The sequence below is a fragment of the Mauremys reevesii genome, linkage group 7, assembly GCF_016161935.1.
Source record: "Mauremys reevesii isolate NIE-2019 linkage group 7, ASM1616193v1, whole genome shotgun sequence".
NCBI classification, from domain to species: domain Eukaryota; kingdom Metazoa; phylum Chordata; order Testudines; family Geoemydidae; genus Mauremys; species Mauremys reevesii.
The window spans coordinates 107173515-107191777 of NC_052629.1; the positions used below are offsets into that span (position 1 = coordinate 107173515).

Sequence of the window (18263 nt, forward strand, 5' to 3'; positions counted from 1 at the left end):
TGTATGTGAGAAATATCCACTCTGGTTCCACAAACAGAGGAGAAGGGGACAGTTCAATCACACAGTCCATGAAAAGGCTATGGAGATTTGGGACATAGATCTGTGAATTTTCCCGGCTTCTCTTTACCCTGTAGAAAACTGCAAATCATTATGGGTGAAGAGAACTTTGGACAAGCTGTGTTGGAGAAGCTTCTATGAGATCTGTCTAATATTTGTGACACTGATTGTTCTATTAACTTTCCAATATTGTTCAAATAAAACATCTGTCAAATATTTTTTCCATTATCTGTCTAGCTCAAGTTAGGACCTTTGCTGCTCAGAATTAGTTATGCACAGTATAACCACACCCAAGCTTGCTTCAGTGGACATCTCCTATAAAAACAGGATAAGAAAATCTCCATTTGTGTGTTACAATATGTAGAAACTGCCTGTTTCCCTTTGAACAAGTTCCCTTTGCATGAATATTAGAAAAATAATAATGAGCACAGCTCTTAAATTTACTAAAAATATGCCAAATGAAATCTGATAACCAAGCTAATGACATGAATTCATCTGATTCAGAGTAAATCTGCTGCAAATCAGTTGGTTGACATTGCTCAATAGTAAGAAACTTTTTTTAAAAGAGCTGATCAGGAAACAATTATTTTTCCCATGAAACATTTTGAGAAGAACACTTTCTTTCTTGTCTTCAGCAAAAAATGTCAGTCACTGAAAACCCAAAGAAATTTGGTGCTCGTTTTCCATTTTTTCCAACCAAAAACCACTTTTTCACAAAAGTTGATTTTTTTCATGAATATTGCTATTGAATCAAAAGGCCATTTTTCTTCAAAAATGTGTTTCAATTGACATTTTTCAAATCATTTCTGCTTTGAATACCTGATAACTACAGTCTCTGGGCCCTGGTCTACACTATGGAGTTAGGTCAAATTTAGCCGTGTTAGGTCGATTTTAATATGAATGAATCCACACAACCAACCCCATTCCGTCGACTTAAAGGGCTCTTAAAATCGACTTCTGTACTCCTCCCCAGTGAGGGGAGTAGTGCTAAAATCGACCTTTCTGGGTTGAATTTGGGGTAATGTGGACACAAATCGACGGTATTGGCCTCTGGGAGCTATCCCAGAGTGCTCCATTGTTACTGCTCTGGACAGCACTTTGAACTCCAATGCACTAACCAGGTACACAGGAAAAGCTCCGGGAACTTTTGAATTTCATTTCCTGTTTGGTCAGCATGACAAACTCAGCAGCACTTTGCAGCACAGGTGACCATGCAGTCCCCCCAAAATCGTAGTGCGTAGAATGTTTCTACGCTCCCTCTATCATCTCCATCCCTGAGGTTATCGCAGATTAGAAGGTGAGAAAAACACACTCTTGATGACATGTTTTCCAGGCTCATGCAGTCCACCCGCACCGATAGGGCACAGCTTGATGCATGGAGGCATTCAGTGGAAGAGGCCAGGAAAGAATTAAGTGAGTGTGAAGAGCGGAGGCAGGACATGATGCTGAGGCTAATGGGGGAGCAAACGGTCATGATGAAGCATCTGTTGGAGCTGCAGGAACAAGAGTACAGACCCCCGCTGCATCCACTGTATAGCCACCTACCCTTCTCCCCATGTTCTATAGCCTCCTCACCCAGACGCCCAAGAACGCGGGGTGGGAGGGGAGGCTCCGGGCACCCAGCTACCCCACTCCAGAGGATGGCCAAAGCAACAGAAGGCTGTCATTCAAACAGTTTGATTTTTAGTGTGGCTACAATAAGCAATGTGGCCTTGTCCTTCCCTCCTCCCCCACCCCACCCGGGCTACCTTGTCCGTTATCTCATTTTTTTTAATTAATAAAGAAAGAATGCATGGTTTCAAAACAATAGTTACTTTATTTTGAAGGGGGGAGGGTGGTTAGCTTACAGGGAATTAAAATCAACAAAGGGGATGGGTTTGCATCAAAGAGAAACACACACAACTGTCACACTGAAGCCTGGCCAGTCATGAAACTGGTTTTCAAAGCCTCTCTGATGTGCAGCGTGCCTTGCTGTGCTCTTAATTTCTACTCCCAGTTTCCTCTTATGTAGGTTTATATTTAGCATTTTTCTGACATTTTTAGTTTCTTGCAAAAATGCCAGACATTCTGCTCTGTAACCCACCTGAGTGCTACTTGGAAAGCAAGTATTAAGTTTGCTCATTTTCAGGATCCATATTTTGCCCTAGATGATCAGACACTTTGGATTCACACAAACTGGTGGTTCTGGAAACATTTCTTAGATTGATTTGATTTGACTAAGTGGATTAGGGCCTGACCTGGCCAGATACCATAGTGATGAACGCAGTGCAGGACCAGATTATCTACAGTGGACAAGGAGCACTCAGCACAAGTCTAGTCCTAACTGTTTTGCTCCTGTTACCTGTACCGATTTGGAGTGAAATCTGTTTAATATCAGTCCCAAGGAAACAACAGTGAAGAATGCTTTGGAATGTCTTTGGTCTCTCTCTTTTCAGCTGTGTATTATAAACTGGTGGATAATAATGATGTTTGTTATTAGATGCTTTATAATAAAATAAACATGAAACAATGCTACATGAAAGAAAGCTGCTGTACACCATCAACTCACTGATAAACCACCTTTAGTGATACTACTTGTCTTCCGACATAAACCACCAAACACAAATAATCCTTTTGGTGCATAAAATATTTATGTCACTTGTAAGATATCCTGGGGCCAAGTATTCTGACCTTCTCACTTTCCAATCTTACACCTGAATAGTCTGCTGCTCAGTAAAATCAGGTTAGACCCAGCCATCTTTGGGACCAGACAGATTGCTCTGTGATACACCAGTGCAGAGACCTGTAGGTGTGAATGGGGCACCTACCTGCACTCTGAATCCCTTGGCTCATGGAGTTGCATGATCCTACCGTGACAAGGGGGTCAAGAGCCCAGCGTTTCCTCTCTTAGCCCCATAAGTTCATAATAGTGAGTTTACCAAATTGGGGGCTGGGGGGAATCTCTCACCTTTGTGGAATGGACATTTTCTAGCCTCACGTATTTATTTTTGAAATTCCTGAGGACAATGGGGGACCACGCCAAGCTTTGAAGCTTTGGACTGAAGCTAGTAGCACATAAGAACCCCGGACCCGAGCTGTCAGCACTCGCTCGCACGAGTAATCCTTACTCTCCTGAGTAAAGACTGCAGGGTCGGGGCTCTATTTAGCAAAGTCTACTGCAAACCCCACAACTATGGGGCGGGGGCAGACGGATTCACGGCGTGTTCAGAGCCAGGTCACAGACACACGTTTGGTGGGAAGGAAGGAAGAAGAGGGAGAATTGCTGTCTCCTCCGCTATTCCTGCGCAGAAAAGGCTGATCACAGAGGCGAAGGCAGGGCTGGCTAAAAAGAGGGGGAGACCACGCAAACCTTTCCTTTAAAATGCCCTTGCGTCGGGGCAGGGGCTGCTCTAGCTTTGTGCGGGCAACTCCTCTCTGGTTTTCACGCCCTGTCGCTTGCCCCTTATCCACACACTCGCCCCGTGGCTACCGATCGTTTCGCACAGACACTCCAGTGCCTTTGGTTCTGCTTGCGGGGACGTGTCGTGCGGGAACCGGGCTGAGGGCGCGACCCTCAGCCCGGCTGGGCAGAAATGCTCTGTTCTGGGCTCCAGGGGAGGTGGGTGAGCCGCCCTCTCTGCCCGCGGGGAATGCACAGCCCGGGCTCGGCTGGGAAACAACCGGTGCTTTGCAAAGTCTCGTTCAATCCTGCGCACCCTGCGGCTGCAGGACCTGGGGAGGAAACGGCCCAGAGTGCCGGCTTCCCTGGCCTTTTAGCTCCATGCACAAACTTCCACATGCCTGATTTCTTTTCCAAACTCAGCCAGGGAGGAGAAGCTTCTCTCCCCCCCCCCCCCCGCGTGTGCCAGCCCCATTCACACTCCCGAAGCGTATGCAAGATCCTGAACTCTGTGTGTGTGACATACAGGGGGTGGGAGACAGAACAGCTGCTGTCCCTTTAAATCTGTTTGTTTGGCATCCGTGCTCCCCCCCCTCCCCCCCGCCCTTGTTTCGCTGCAGCTTTCAATCCCTGAGCGAGCCAAAGGGCTTCCTCTGCAGGAAAGGAAGGGAAATGCCTGTGAGGAGGAGGCGGTGGCGAGCCCTGGCCAGTGCGCTGCGATCAGAGCGGGACCCGACCAGCTGCCTGCAGCCAGTCTGCCTTGCCAGGCTAAGCATGGGGCAGGGCGAAGGCTGCCAGCGGCAGTGATCTCCCCCCACACACACACCCCAGCCAAAGAGGGCTCCGGCCACTGCTGACTGGTTATCCCCTCCCGTCTCAGCCCCACACCGGCCCCCGCCCCAGCTTCGGGGGTGAAGGAGGCGCGCCCGACCCAGGCGTGCCGGACCATGATCTGAGGGCGGGAGAGCTGAAAGTTGGGGGAGATGAGCAACGCAGGTGAGTGCCGGCTCCTGGGGGCCTGATGGGGCTTGGGAAGGGGGGGTCTGGGGCGGCAAAGGGCTCGCTCCTGGGGGACGGATCTGACCCACGCTGAGCGGGTGCGGTGTCTCCTCTTGCCTGCACAAGTTGCTCCGATGGGAGATTATTGCCTCGCTAAAGTTGAGCGCAGCTCTTGTGTAACAGGGCTGTGCTCAGCATGGCCACAGGACAACCAAGGGGGAGCGCGCTGCGCCCCCCCCTCCCCTCTCTCTTCTTTAGCCCTTCACCCCCATTTCCTTCTTGGTGGTGTTTGGCCCCTGGCAAAGCAGAAGCAGGGGCAAGGGGCTTGTGGCGGGGGGAGGCTAGGCACGCACTGGCTTCCACTCCGAAATAATGGCCCGGTCCTGGTCTGCTCAAGAGGCGGGTTATAAAGGGTGCCTTGGTCCAGTGAAACAGTGCTGGGGGCTGCCGGGGGTGGTGGAGCAGTGGGGCGCTGAGAGCCATTGAGCCGAACTGTAACCTGGATAGCGTGGAAAGCGCTTCCAGCCCGGGGGTGGGGCCGCTCCCCTAGGTGCACTAGAAAAGTAGGTGGTTGGAAGGTGGATTGGATTAATCACTCGCCGGGAGCTGCCTGGCACACGCACAGCGCTAAACGCGCTGGAGGTTCGGGAAGGGTGGCGGGGTGATGTGAGAAACTCTTTGGCAGGCTGGAAAGTTGACACCTCGATGCTGGCGCCCTAAGGGCTGGTTTAGCTCCTGGCTGATTTGGTGGCAACTTGGAGATGCCCAACTTTTCTGCCCCGCCTTGCCCCGTTTGCTCCTCGGCGCGTAGCCGGGCTGGGAGAAGGGAGGAGCGGTGCTTTAGTGCGGTGTCTGTTACCCAGGTCCTGTCTGACTGCGGTTTATTTTGCGGTTGACTTTGTGACCAGATTTGCGGTTTGGAGTAACGTGGGCTGGGGGGGGGGGGGTCCTTTTTCTTCTCCCTCGGCGGCGAAGTGCTGGCTGCCGGGGGCTGGGGGGGGGGGGCTGAGCGCATGTGACATAAACGAGACATTTTGAACCTGTAAGATCACAGCATCGTTTGCCAAAAGCAGGGATTGCGCACCTAGAACGCACCTGATGCAAGCAAAGGGCGCTCCTAACTGCGCGCCTCAGAGCAGGCAGATTTTAATCCGACCCGTCATGTATTGCAACACACGAGTTTCCGCTGTCTGTCTCTGGCCGTGTCTCCCCTCCGTTCTCCTGCCCTGAGTTCCCAAAAGCCGGGTCCTAAAGCGACCCTGCCCGGCAGCGGGCATAAGCATTGTCACAGGGGCTTCACTCTTTGCCCAGAGTTAGGGGACAGATTTCAGAATTGCTCGGCTCCCATTGAGAATGAAGAGGGCGGATTTTGAGACGTGCTCAGGACCTAAGAGCTCCCACTCAGAGCTGGGTGCTGGGTGCTGAGTAGAGCTGGCGAAAATGGAAGTGTTTATGGTGAACATTTTGGAAAGACAACTTTTAAAAAAGTCAGAATTCCCCACATTTTTTGACAACACATATTTTTGTTATTGCGTTTTCCCCTCTATTGGTCTTTTTTTTCTCCTACTGGGAGAGGGGGGCCGAGGAAAAATACTAACCCCCTAATTTTTAAAAATAAAAAATGTTTGGCTTTTCATTGAACGATAGGAATGTTTTGGCCAAAATGAAAATTTCCCAGGGACCCTTTTGTTTGGGGGGGAGGGGAGTCAATGAAAACTTGCAATCAGCTCTAGTGCTGAACTCTTTTGAAAATACAGTGCCACATCCAGGGGGTTGGAGGAGACAAACAGGTCCCCTGCCCCAACCCCCAACTCTTCCATTTTGTTTCATTCCCTCAGATGATGAAGGCTATTCAGTGCCCTGCTTGAGATGAAGCATCATGGAGCCCAGAGGTTTTCCTGCCATAGTCACACTCACTTTCAGACCCACATGTGTTGGGAACTGTGAATCGGTGTTTACCAAACTAAAGGCTCCCTCGAGAGGTGGTGGGGGTGTGTGTGTGGTGCTGTGGGTGGGGGCGGGGGGGGTTGCATTCTCTTTGCCCACTCAAAAAGTAACATTTTAATTCTTTTTTCCTAACCCTCCCTGGCCAGCTTGGACTCCTTTCTGCTTTGTGCCAGAGAAACTCATTCCAAGTTTAGCCATCTGGTGAAGAGTGGCTTTCTGGCATTGGTTTAAAAACTTCATCTTGTCACAATTTAATACACAGGGACTCCAGCCTGATCCCAGTCTCAGAGCAATGTGCACTGTCAGCACTATCAGGCTTATTACTTTATAAGACCATACGTTTTATTAGCAATAATTGTTATTTGATCCACACCAACATGAAGAATGTATCCATCAGTGTGAAGCACAACTCTCCATTGAGTTCAGGGGAGAGTTTTGCTTATTAATTGATGCAAGTCCATGTGTTCCAATATATTATTTATATTACAGTAGCAATTAGTGGATTTAACCAAGATCAGAGTGCCATGGTGCTAGGCACTGTACTAGCATATTAGGACATACTCTATGCCTCCAAAGAATTGACAATCTTCATAGACAAGGGAGAAAGGAAATATAATTATCCCCATAGATGGGGAGCTGGGGCAGATCAAGATTAAGTGACTTGGTCACTTAAAAGAGAACTAGATAAATTCATGGAGGTTAAGTACATTAATGGCTATTAGCCAGGATGGATCAGGAATGGTGTCCCTAGCCCCTGTTTGTCAGAGGGTGGAGATGGATGGAGAGAGATCACTTGATCATTACCTGTTAGGTTCACTCCCTCTGGGACACCTGGCATTGGTCACTGTGAGTAGACAGAATACTGGGCTGGATGGTACCTTTGGTCTGACCCAGTATGGCCATTCTTATGTTCCTTTTCTTATGACTTGTTCAAGGTCACAGAGGAAGTCCATGGAGGTTCCAAAAATTGGAATCAGCTCGCCTCAGATCCAATCCAATCCTTAACCACAAGACCATCCTTCCTCTAATTATTCAGTGGCTTTGTGGGGGCTGAAATCATGCCACACAAAAGGAAAATTACAATTAACAAAATCAAAACACCTCCAGTTGTTAAAAAATGTAAACCACGTGGTATCATTTTAAAAATTCTTATCAAATATACTAAATGTGAAACCACTTTAAGAAAGCTGCAGGAAGCTACCAGCATACCTGCTCTTTAAACTGAAGCCATATCCTACTGCCATAGACTTTCATGAAACACTCCTATTGATTTCAATGGAATCTCAGCATGTGAAATGACAGGAGGGTATAAGCTCTCTATTTTTGCAGGCAGGGCTTCCTGTTGGGAAGTAGCTGTAAAATTGTAACTTTCGTTGAGACACCAGAGCCGTTTAGTTATTGGGATATTAAACTAATGGCATATATTAAGTTTTGATCATTTGGATGTTGTACATATTTTTTTCCCTAGATATCCAGTCTAAGCCCCCAGTCCTGCAAATATCTGCAGGTGTATAACTTTTCAACCCATTGAAGCAATGATACCACTCACGTGACTAAACTTCAATACATGATTAAGGACCAGAGCTTTTGGTATTCGAATGAATCATTTCCATTTAAAAGGAGGCTTTCCACTCAGTTTGGTACATGTGGACTTTAGGTTATAGCTTTCCCCAGTAATGCTCCTCTGTAGGATGGTATATGACTGTATTATGTTTATGAATTGCGGCAATAAAGTTCTATAGTAAGAGAAAGTTGGAACCTATTGATTTGATATTCCAAAGTCATAAACCATTGATCCTATCTCAGAACAACGGAGTCCAATAACTGTATTAGAATGCATTTTATCTTTGCAGAGTGGTATCTGCTCTGAAATCCTGGCTGCTAACATTCCAATTAAAAGACAAAATGACATGAGAGAATTATGGCCTTTTTTTTTGAAAATTCAGATCTGTCACTTAAATGGGTATTCAGGGGACCTTATTTTGAAAACAGTCAGGTAGGGCCTGATCTAAGCCCACTGATGTCTGCTGAATTCTGACAGGCCCTTAACGTACAGACTCTAATAAGTGAGAGTAAAAATTTTGAATGACTTAGGATCCTCAGTCCCACTGAAAATTTTACCTCTAGGCTCCTAAATCATTTAGGTTCTTTTGAAAATCCCATCCTATGTCACTTTCACTTATTTCAAATGATTTGAAACACACAGTGAGGGACCCATATGTCATAAATATAGAACAACAAAAGATCTGCCATCAGTGGTGTGAAATTAATGACATCTTGGAGTTATTTACCGTACATCCTAGAGTCCTGGTGATGACAACTCCAGTGGTTTATAACACAAGTGGAGTCCCCTCAATGGAATTACACTTTCCTTGTAAATCACTCTAGCTCATCTAATTTCATCTCTGTAACGTATCAGAGCAGGTTCCACAGCATATGCTACATATTTATCTAAATTCTGAATGATGGTAAAATGGCTTATCTAGGAAGGCCTATTAAACACTGGTTTATTGGTGGGTTTGGGTAGCCTGCAAAATGATAATTGCCATTTTGGACCCAGCGCTTCAGTGTGAACATGAAATAAATGAGGTTTAGGACTCCATTCTCTGATTACTTTATACACCACATAGCACACAGCGTTATTGGGTGGCGGGGGGAGGGGTTGACAACAGGCTGACCAGCTGAGAAGCTAACTCTGATTTTAGAACTTTAATCGTTTGCTGCCCTCTCCCTCTTCTCCCCCCCGTGCACAAATTCAGGATGACACTTTCTATGGAAACGTTATTCTGAATGAGAGCATCATTTTACCATACGCACATGGGACCAAATTCATTCCTGGTTTTGCTCCATTAAAGGCAAATGGAGGTAAGCCAGGGATGATGTTAGCCCTTAACACAATCCATTATTGACAGATACCTTTTCTTCAGTTGTGATCACAGCTGCATAACTGAGGAGCTTGGTCAATCCACCAGTAAATACAGGTCTGAGGAGCAAATTACAGTGGTTCAGTTGAGCATTTTGGCTGGGTTTGGTAACTCCAGAGGGAAGGAGAAGAACAGAGAAGGAATGTGTCCAGTGATTAGGAGACCCCTGGTAGTTCTATGGCCAGCTGGAGAGTAGGAAAAGACACATCCATTCTGCCTTTCATGCTAATGGATAGTACTCTGAGCTTTCCAAGCTAGAGGTTGGGACCCATCTATATTCCTATGTTTCATTCAGGTCCAGAATGTTATGACGTGACAGATTCAAAGCATGGCCCAGTTTTCCATTGCTCCATCATAGTGTGTTCAGGGAGTGATTGACATAGCATTCCATTGCTCCATCCCCTGTGTTCGGGGAGTGATTGACTATGATCAGAATTCCACTGTGGGAATCCAGCAAAGAATGCTTTGACAATGTCAGCCCTCTCTTTGCATCCTTCTACTGGCTCCGCCTTCTCCAACACATCAAACAGGAGTTATTTGTTTTCATTTTCAAGACCCTCCATTGCCTATCCCACCCTACCTATCATCTCTCATTCACTATTAAGATGTCAGCTCCCTCCTCTGATAGGCCACTGATGCCAGGCTCCATCGCTCACTTGTTACATTTTCAAACAAGCACCTTTGTGCTTTTTCCCATGCTGGCCCTCACACTTGGGAAACATCGTCAAAACTACCTCACTATCCTCCTACAGATCCCCCCTTCAAACTCTCCTTTTCCATGATGCCTACACAAACCGTGACAACAGTTAGACCACTAGTGAACTCATACCATCGCCTATCAAACTGAATATTGTACCACTGTTTCCTTGTACTCCCCCATCTGTCTGTGTCTATTGTCTCTTGTCATAGATTTAGATTGTAAGCACTTTGGGGCACAGACTGCCTTTTTGGTCTGTGTTTGTGCAGCACCTGGGACAAATGGGATCCTGCTCCACACTCGGGGTCCTACGTACTATGGTCATACAAATACATAAATACTAATAATAGTGCTGAGAGATAAGAGAGACTATTTCAGCAACATGAACATGCAGAGATTCTAAATTGCCTAGAAGGCTGGTCCTCGCACTGTTTCTTCATTTCCTTCCCTGAATCCTCTGTATTCCTTACAGCAATTACAGTGTTTGGCTACATGAGATGAAAATGAGTTTGCTTTGGGTGATTCTGGCCCTTTCATTCATTTTATATTTGTGCTACTTATTGCCCGTCCCTCTGGGAAGGGATTTGTAAATGTGGAAGCTGCCCAGGTCACAAGCCTGATTTAATTCTTCGAAGAGATTACAGGTTTGGTTTATAAAGGTTACTGAAAAAAGAACAGGAGTTCTTGTGGCACCTTAGAGACTAACAAATTTATTGTAGCATGAGCTTTCGTGAGCTACAGCTCACTTCTTCGGATGCACAGAATGGAACACACAGACAGGAGATATTTATACATACAGAGAACATGAAAAGGTGGAAGTATGCATACCAACAGGAAGAGTCTAATCAATTGAGATGAGCTATCATCAGCAGGAGAAAAAAAACTTAGACTTTTGTAAGGCATTTGACTCAGTACCACCTGACATTCTGATTAAAAAATTAGCACTATACAATATCACTAAAGCACCCATGGAATGGATTAGGAACTGGCTCACTGACAGATCTCAAAGTAGTCATCAATGGGAAATCATCATTGAATGGCGATGTGTCTAGTGGGGTTCTGCAGGGATCAGTACGGCGCCTGATGCTATTCAACATTTTCATCCAGCAGAAAATATAAAATCATTGCTGATCAAATTTATGGATGACACAAAGTTTGGCAGAGTGGTAAATAACGATGAGGTCAGGGACAGGGCTGTCAGACAGAGAGCTCTGAACCACTTGCTAAGCCAGGCCCATTCAAACAAAATGAGTTTTAATACAGCCAAGTGCAAAGCTCTACATCTAGGAACGATGAGCGCTGGCTGTACCTATGTAATTGGGGACTGTGTCTTGGAAAGCAATGACTCTGAAAAGGATTTAAGTTTCACAGTGGACAAGCAACTCACCGTGAGCTCCCAAGTTCACTGCTGTGGGGAAGAGGGCTACTGAAATCCTTGGTTGTATAAATAGGGGAGTAATGAATAGGAGCATGGAGGTGATTTTGCCTCTGTATGTGGCATTTGTGAGGCTGATCCTGGAATACAGTTCTGGTGTCCTCATTTCTGAAAAGCTGTTGAAAAATTAGAGAGCGCAGAAAAGATCCACAAAAATGATTCAACGATTGGAGAAAATGCCTTATAATGACATCTAGCAAAAAGGGGTTGAGGGGTAACCTGATTACAGTGTATAAGTATCTTCCTGGGGAGAAGCTACTCAGTACTAAAGAGCTATTTAATCTAATGGAAAAAGGCATAAAAAGAACCGATAGCCGGAAGGTGAAGCCAGACAAATTTAAGTTGGAAATCAGGCACCCATTTTTAATAGTGAGAGTGATTAACCACTGGAACGGAACATAAAGGGACATGGTGGAGACTTCATCGCTTGATGTCTTCACATCAAGACTGGATGCCTCTCTGGAAAGCCTGCGTTAGTCAAACATACATTATTGGGCTTAATACGGAATAAGTGGGTAAAATTTAGCGGCCTGTGATATACAGGAGGTCAGACTAGATGTTCTAATGGTCCCTTCAGGCCTTAAACTTTGTGAATCAATGAACTATGCAGCTTGGTCTGTCTTCCTCTGTGCTAGCTGCCTCTCCAGTTTTGGGTTGTCTGAATATTTGCTCGTGATTGAATTTAGAATCATAGAATATCAGGGTTGGAAGGGACCTCAGGAGGTCATCTAGTCCAATCCCCTGCTCAAAGCAGGACCAATTCCCAACTAAATCATCCCAGCCAGGGCTTTGCCAAGCCTGACCTTAAAAACCTCTAAGGAAGGAGATTTCACCACCTCCCTAGGTAACCCATTCCAGTGCTTCACCACCCTCCTAGTGAAAAAGTTTTTCCTAATATCCAACCTAAACCTCCCGCACTGCAACTTGAGACCATTGCTCCTTGTTCTGTCAAGTTTATGCCAAAGAAACATCCAACATAAAAGGTGGAGCCGCTAAATGGGCTACACAGAGGTGCTTGAATTTCTGTGGTACACAAAAAGCCTTTTGGAATTCTAAAAAACTCCTGAACTGAATCCTAGCTACCAACAACCTGGACTGTTGCTAACAGCATCTTGAAGACTCATGGGTGCTTCACCCTTGTAGCCAAAGCAGCACTGCAGACTACAGCTCAAGAACCATTGGCCTAGAACATATTTACAAACGTGCCTGCTTTGCTTGAAATATCAGCATTCAACTAGATATTCAAACCAAGTCCACCAAGTCCCTGATGGCTTTACTTAAACCTTCAGTAAATATGAAACCATGTTCATTTTGACGAATGACCAGGTTTGGAGAATATTAGTAAATGGACATTTTGCAATGTTTCAGGTGATAACAGCTGCACCCTGAAGAGCACTTTCCTTCTCTTTTCTTGCCTTCAAGCTCCAGCACAAAAGATATCTAAAGGGACTCATGAGCAAATCTATGTATCATTAAAAAGACCTTTGAGATGATGGCCGTGTGGTTTGGATGCCATTACAGGATGGGTAATGAGCTGCCGTTCACTCCCTGATGACTCAGCTGGTGGTCAGGGATTGCCATTTAATTTGCATTGTGAAAGGGATGCAGCCCTGTTGGAATTCATGCTCACCAAGAGGAAGGTAGTCAAGGAGAGGAAGAAACAGTGGCTAACTAGGAAGCTTCAAACAATAAGGGGAGGAGAAGACTAAAAGAGCATCTGGTCCCAAATAGCTTCCCTTAGGCACAGGGTGTCTCTCTCTCCCAAACACAAAGATTCACAACTTGAAATAAACATGCATATGTATTACTTATAAACAAGCACATTTCTTACGGTGTGATGTTATTTTTGCCCTTTAATAAGTTATGTTAGAATCGTCTTAAGTGGCTCAGAGTCCAACGGAAGCAGAAACAAACATACCCAAAGTGGAATTGCCCTGATCATCAAAGGCTCATAGGGATCCATTGTGCTGGGACAGATTTGCTTTTATTTCATGATTTTTTAAAAAGAAAAGAAAAATAAACATTTGTACATAAAAAAAAGAAGTAAACAAACAATTGCACAAACTCTGTGAAGGGCAAGAGCAACATGGTGAGCAGTTATAACAGAGAGAGGAAGCATCCTGAAGTGAACAAAGGCTGGCACAGTGGGAAAATTAGGCCACTGATCGCTAATTCATACCAGCAAATTACTGTGAACAAGGCTACAGACTGTACCAGTCATGCCACTGAAGGGCTCTTCTGGTAATCACTAAATCCACACCATTTTTTAAACAATTGAAGTTTGTGTATATGAAAATTATTTGAGAATAACTAAATACTCCTTAAATACTTTACATAAAATGATGCACATAGAGCTGGCAAAAATTTGGGAGTTTTGTATGTAATTCTAGAAATGCATCTCTTAAACATGCATGAGATGGATAGATAGAAAAATCCTGGTTCCCTGGCCAGATTCAGATACATTCTGTGTGCCTTCATTTTCAGCTGAGTACAGTATTCTTTACTTCCTGTGCCGAAACGATACATGGAGTGGTTGCTTTGGTGGTGGTAAAATTATTTAATTCCAAAAAGTTTGTAAAGTGCTTTGGAGTGAACAGTGGTCTATAACATTTAAGACATTATTAGTCATACAACCTGATTAGTAGCAGCAGAAGATGGTGTGGAGAGGAAGAAAACAACTGTATTGGATGGAGACTGTGAGATTATATAACTTTCTCTTCTTACTGCACACCTGCTTTAAGCCTCTCTTATTTCCCCCCATACATTGGTATTTCTCTTCAAATCCACTGAGGCAAGATATCTCCTTCAATATGTGTGCTTTGTGCTTGGCGTGGAATGTCTAGCTCCTTCAAAACAACTGGCTACACAGTTGACTACCTTTGAGTCGCAGATATCTCAAAAGAAAACTAAGGAGGTAGAGGACTGGAAGAAAGGTCTCAGAATCAGTTGAGAGGCAGAGAAGTTGTCTCTCTTGTTTTTTGAGCTGTTATCTCTCACTCTGCACCTAAGTCTCCAGCCCAGCTAATGATGGGGGAGCGATCAAGGTGAAGAGCGATTCCTCTGTCTTCTGATGGACCCTCAACATGCTGAGATTCTCCAGAGACCATCTGATTTGTGGAAAGAAAAAGTTCTCTTTTATTAATGGAATCACTGGTGTAGCAGATTCCTAAAGTGAATAAAATGATCATTGTTTAGCTGAAATAATCCAATCGGTGGATTTTTATTTTTACAGGCTCATTTAAAGATGCCAGTTGCAGAGTGTGTTGATTGAATTCATTTCTGGAGCTTGAGGAGGTAAGCACCTGCAGAATGCTATACTCTGACTACTAAGCAGAGGAACATCTCTGATGCAGATACTGAAGACAAAGATGGAAATAACAGAAGCCCAACTCCCTTTGTCTTCAGAACAACTGTCTGATTTGGTATTAAGGAATCTTCATAGAGATTGGACACTGGAAGCTACAAATACTACACTAAATGTTGGATAAGGATGTGCTCATATTGTCATTTTACCTTTGAATATATGTAGCTCAGTTTTTTTGCTATGTGTGATATTTCTAGAGCTAGCATATATGTTATCCGGCCATTGTTATACATTTAGTTGCATTTTGTGGCATGTTAAAAGTACATCAAAATGCCCAACATTGACAGTTAACTGAAATTAGACTTTTTTTTCTTTCCTTCTTAGCATCCAGTAACTGTAATCTTCTTCCCTTATCGAGCTTGGTTTTAGTGGTCAGTGCCTTTGCAACTGGCTCAGCTGAAGCAAGGATAAGTGTGTTGAATGACCTCCTATAGTTGCCCATGCAGAATGCGGGGATTTCCTCATCTTCCTTTTACCCAACCATCAGAGACCTTGCCCCTTACATTTGCATTTCCCCAATTAAAAGCCAATATAAAGAGCTGCCAGAAGTCATTTGCATTGTATAACAAGTTTTATTAGTTCTACAAGATTCCAGATCTATGCTACATATTCCTGAGTGCCATCTACTGGCATTTTATCTATTAACTATTTACCGATATATCATTATAGAGCACTCCTGTAACGTCCATCCAGTTCATCTTAAAGTAGCCAGAACTACTGGCAGTCTGGACCCTGCTGCTATACATGTGACTTCTAGATAGGATTTCTCCTCTATCTTCCTGATCAGGAGACATGTATCTGATGACCTCAGCAGCAGCAGTTTTGTTTGAATAGGGTTTCCTCCTTGGGAAATGGGAAACTAGATAGGACAAATCATTACAGAATGTACTGTAATAATTTTTCATTGGTTTCTGTGAGATTGGGATGGATGACCCAATGAACAAATTTATTTTAATTCTAATTTCTATGGGGCAAATTCTGAGATCCTTTGCTCAGTTTTAACTCAGTTCTTAAATCCCAATGGCTTCAAGATGTGGCTTTATGGTTCTGTGAAGATTGTTTTCTGAATAAAACAAAGAATGCAAATCAACAGCATCAACCCGCATATTAGAAGCAATTGCAGCAAGGGTAGGAATGTCAGAAAAATACTCCAGTCATGTCTCTGAAAATCCAATAAGCCAAATATACCCTTTATCTAATAACAATGTTTACTTATGCATGTGTTTTAAGAAACAGAACCTTGGTTGCAGAAATTTGGGAGCAGTGCCATATAAAATCTTACTTGTGAGCAAAACATTATTTTGTTGAATGGAGTTATCAGTGTATTCTGAGATAGTAATTCAAATGACTTTTGATTAAAAATGGGGCACCATGGAGACTATGGGATAAGGAGCCTTTCCATTCTAGGCTGTTGGGTCAAATCCAGTCCAGGATGGTTGTGAGGTAAAGTTGTCACCATCTGTTGACTATTCAGTGGCACAGGTTGGGGTCTCAAGTCCAGTAGCAGTGGGCAGATATGTCTACATCACAGGCACGATGACCACCACCACATCTCGCACATATTGACCACCTGATTGGCAGTCACAGGGGAGCAGTGTGAATGGGCACAGCACAGATGCTCTCCTCCCCTCTCCCTCATTGAGGTGGCTCCTCCATTACAGAAATGAGACATCTTGCCTGGGCTATATAGCAACTTGCACTAATGCTCTCCATGCTGAACCTGTTCCAGGGATGAGCAGGGCACCTGTAAATCTCTGGCTTGTGTTCCTGACATGTCCACATACAGGCGTGAATGATGTATCTGTGAATGATGTATCTGCTGTTCATTAACAGACTAGATCCCCCATCCTTGAGTCACTTTATTCTGGTGCTTACCTAGATGACCAGCATAGTTAAACGCAAACCTAGAGTGCAAGAAATTGACATTTCACCTCAGAAGCCTGCAGTGTGTGTGATACCATGTAGAAAACTTCCCAAATCACATAGCTTGCCACAAATTGTATCAAAGAGACCTAACGCTTTGTAGTCCACATAGGCCATTAACACTAATATAGAAAAAGTCTTGGTGAATCCAAAAAGTTGCAGGATAATATTTGACAATTTTAATATTGCAGCCCTGCAGTTTCGCTTCTGAATATCTTTGGGTTTGGTGGGAATCCCAATAGAAAGATGATTTTAATCAGGATAGTTTTCTTGGCTCTGATTAAGGTGTTTCAAAACAATGCTTTTAGCATTCTAAAAATCATCACCAAAAATTGCATTTGGTAAAATGTCTTTTGTCACAAAATGTTGCAAGTGTCCATGAAATGCTTGAGGTGCAGGGTATTACAAAACTGCAGTTCATTGCTAACTTGCTGGGCAGTTCCACAAGGGAAGGCAGCTTTAAGCTCTGGTGCTAGGAAAAGGAGTCAGTGCAACTGCTAGTCACACTGGCCATGAACCCTGGCATGGTCAATGGCACCCATCTGGGGGCTCTGATATCCAAATTCAGAGCTCTCCCCCAAAAAAGACTGGGAGGTTGCAGATACCCTGAACTGCTCCAACCCCTCTCTGAATAAACTTTCTGTCACCAGGGAAACATTGGCATATGCTGGGATGAATACAGCCTAACAATGGGCTTTTAAAGTACCAATAGGACCTTAGTACTGTACACATTTTCCCCCCAGATAAGGAACTAGTAAATTAAATTGTTTGAGAAAGGTGATTGGATAGCTCATATGAATAGTGATGAGATAGTGAGCCTTTCATCTCAACCTCACTGCTTCATGCCTTGCCCAGGTCATCTGATGGCTATTCTGTGGCCTGTGTGACGTGAACTGAGGGTCTCAGTCTAGTTTGTAGTGAATGAGTCTCTACATCACAAAACTCACCACAAATTGGCATTAAATGGCTCTCTTGTTGGCAGTATACCACCAGAGGGCTGAATGTACATGGATAATTAAATACCACCTCACCCTATAGGTGGGTGGCCAGGCAAGCCCAGGTTGACATACTGGCATCTATATTGGTGGGCTGGAAAAAGCTTGCAGTGTCCTATGGTCTTCTTCAGCTAAAACATGGTCTTCAGTTTCCAGGGCCATCCATGTTCAACTTTTATGAGCACCAAAATTTACTTTAAATAAAAGAGAATTGCTTACCAAGTGGGATCGTCATTTACATTGTTGTTGTGTCTTCTGAACAGTGAAGCAACTGAAGAAGTTATACATTTTGAAAACTGAACTTAAGTTGACACCAATTACCTCTCCTCATTTTAGGGTACAGGGATTCCATTCAGTGTGTTGTAGCTCAGCTACATAATTAATGTAAAGACTTAACCAAGCCTTCAGAAATTCTTTCACCCTGGGTGAATAAATTAGTTGACCAGCAAGTAACATATCATTCAGCTTTTCATTATCAGTCACCATAGTAAAGGTGGGAGAATAGATTTTGTGCTGGTAAACATTCATGTCAGTTTTACAAGT

At 44.3% G+C, this 18263-nt stretch overlaps 1 protein-coding gene across 3 annotated transcripts in view; it reads left to right on the plus strand.

Annotated features, from left to right (window-relative positions):
- The first annotated feature begins 4098 nt into the window (after positions 1-4098).
- The window catches only part of FGD5 (FYVE, RhoGEF and PH domain containing 5), a 153048-nt gene continuing 138883 nt past the window's right edge, over positions 4099-18263 (plus strand). For all 3 annotated transcript variants that reach the window (XM_039482230.1, XM_039482233.1, XM_039482231.1), the window contains exon 1: positions 4099-4432. In XM_039482230.1, the coding sequence (XP_039338164.1) occupies positions 4420-4432 (13 nt within the window). In that variant the 5' untranslated portion in view covers positions 4099-4419. The remainder of the gene's footprint in view (positions 4433-18263) is intronic.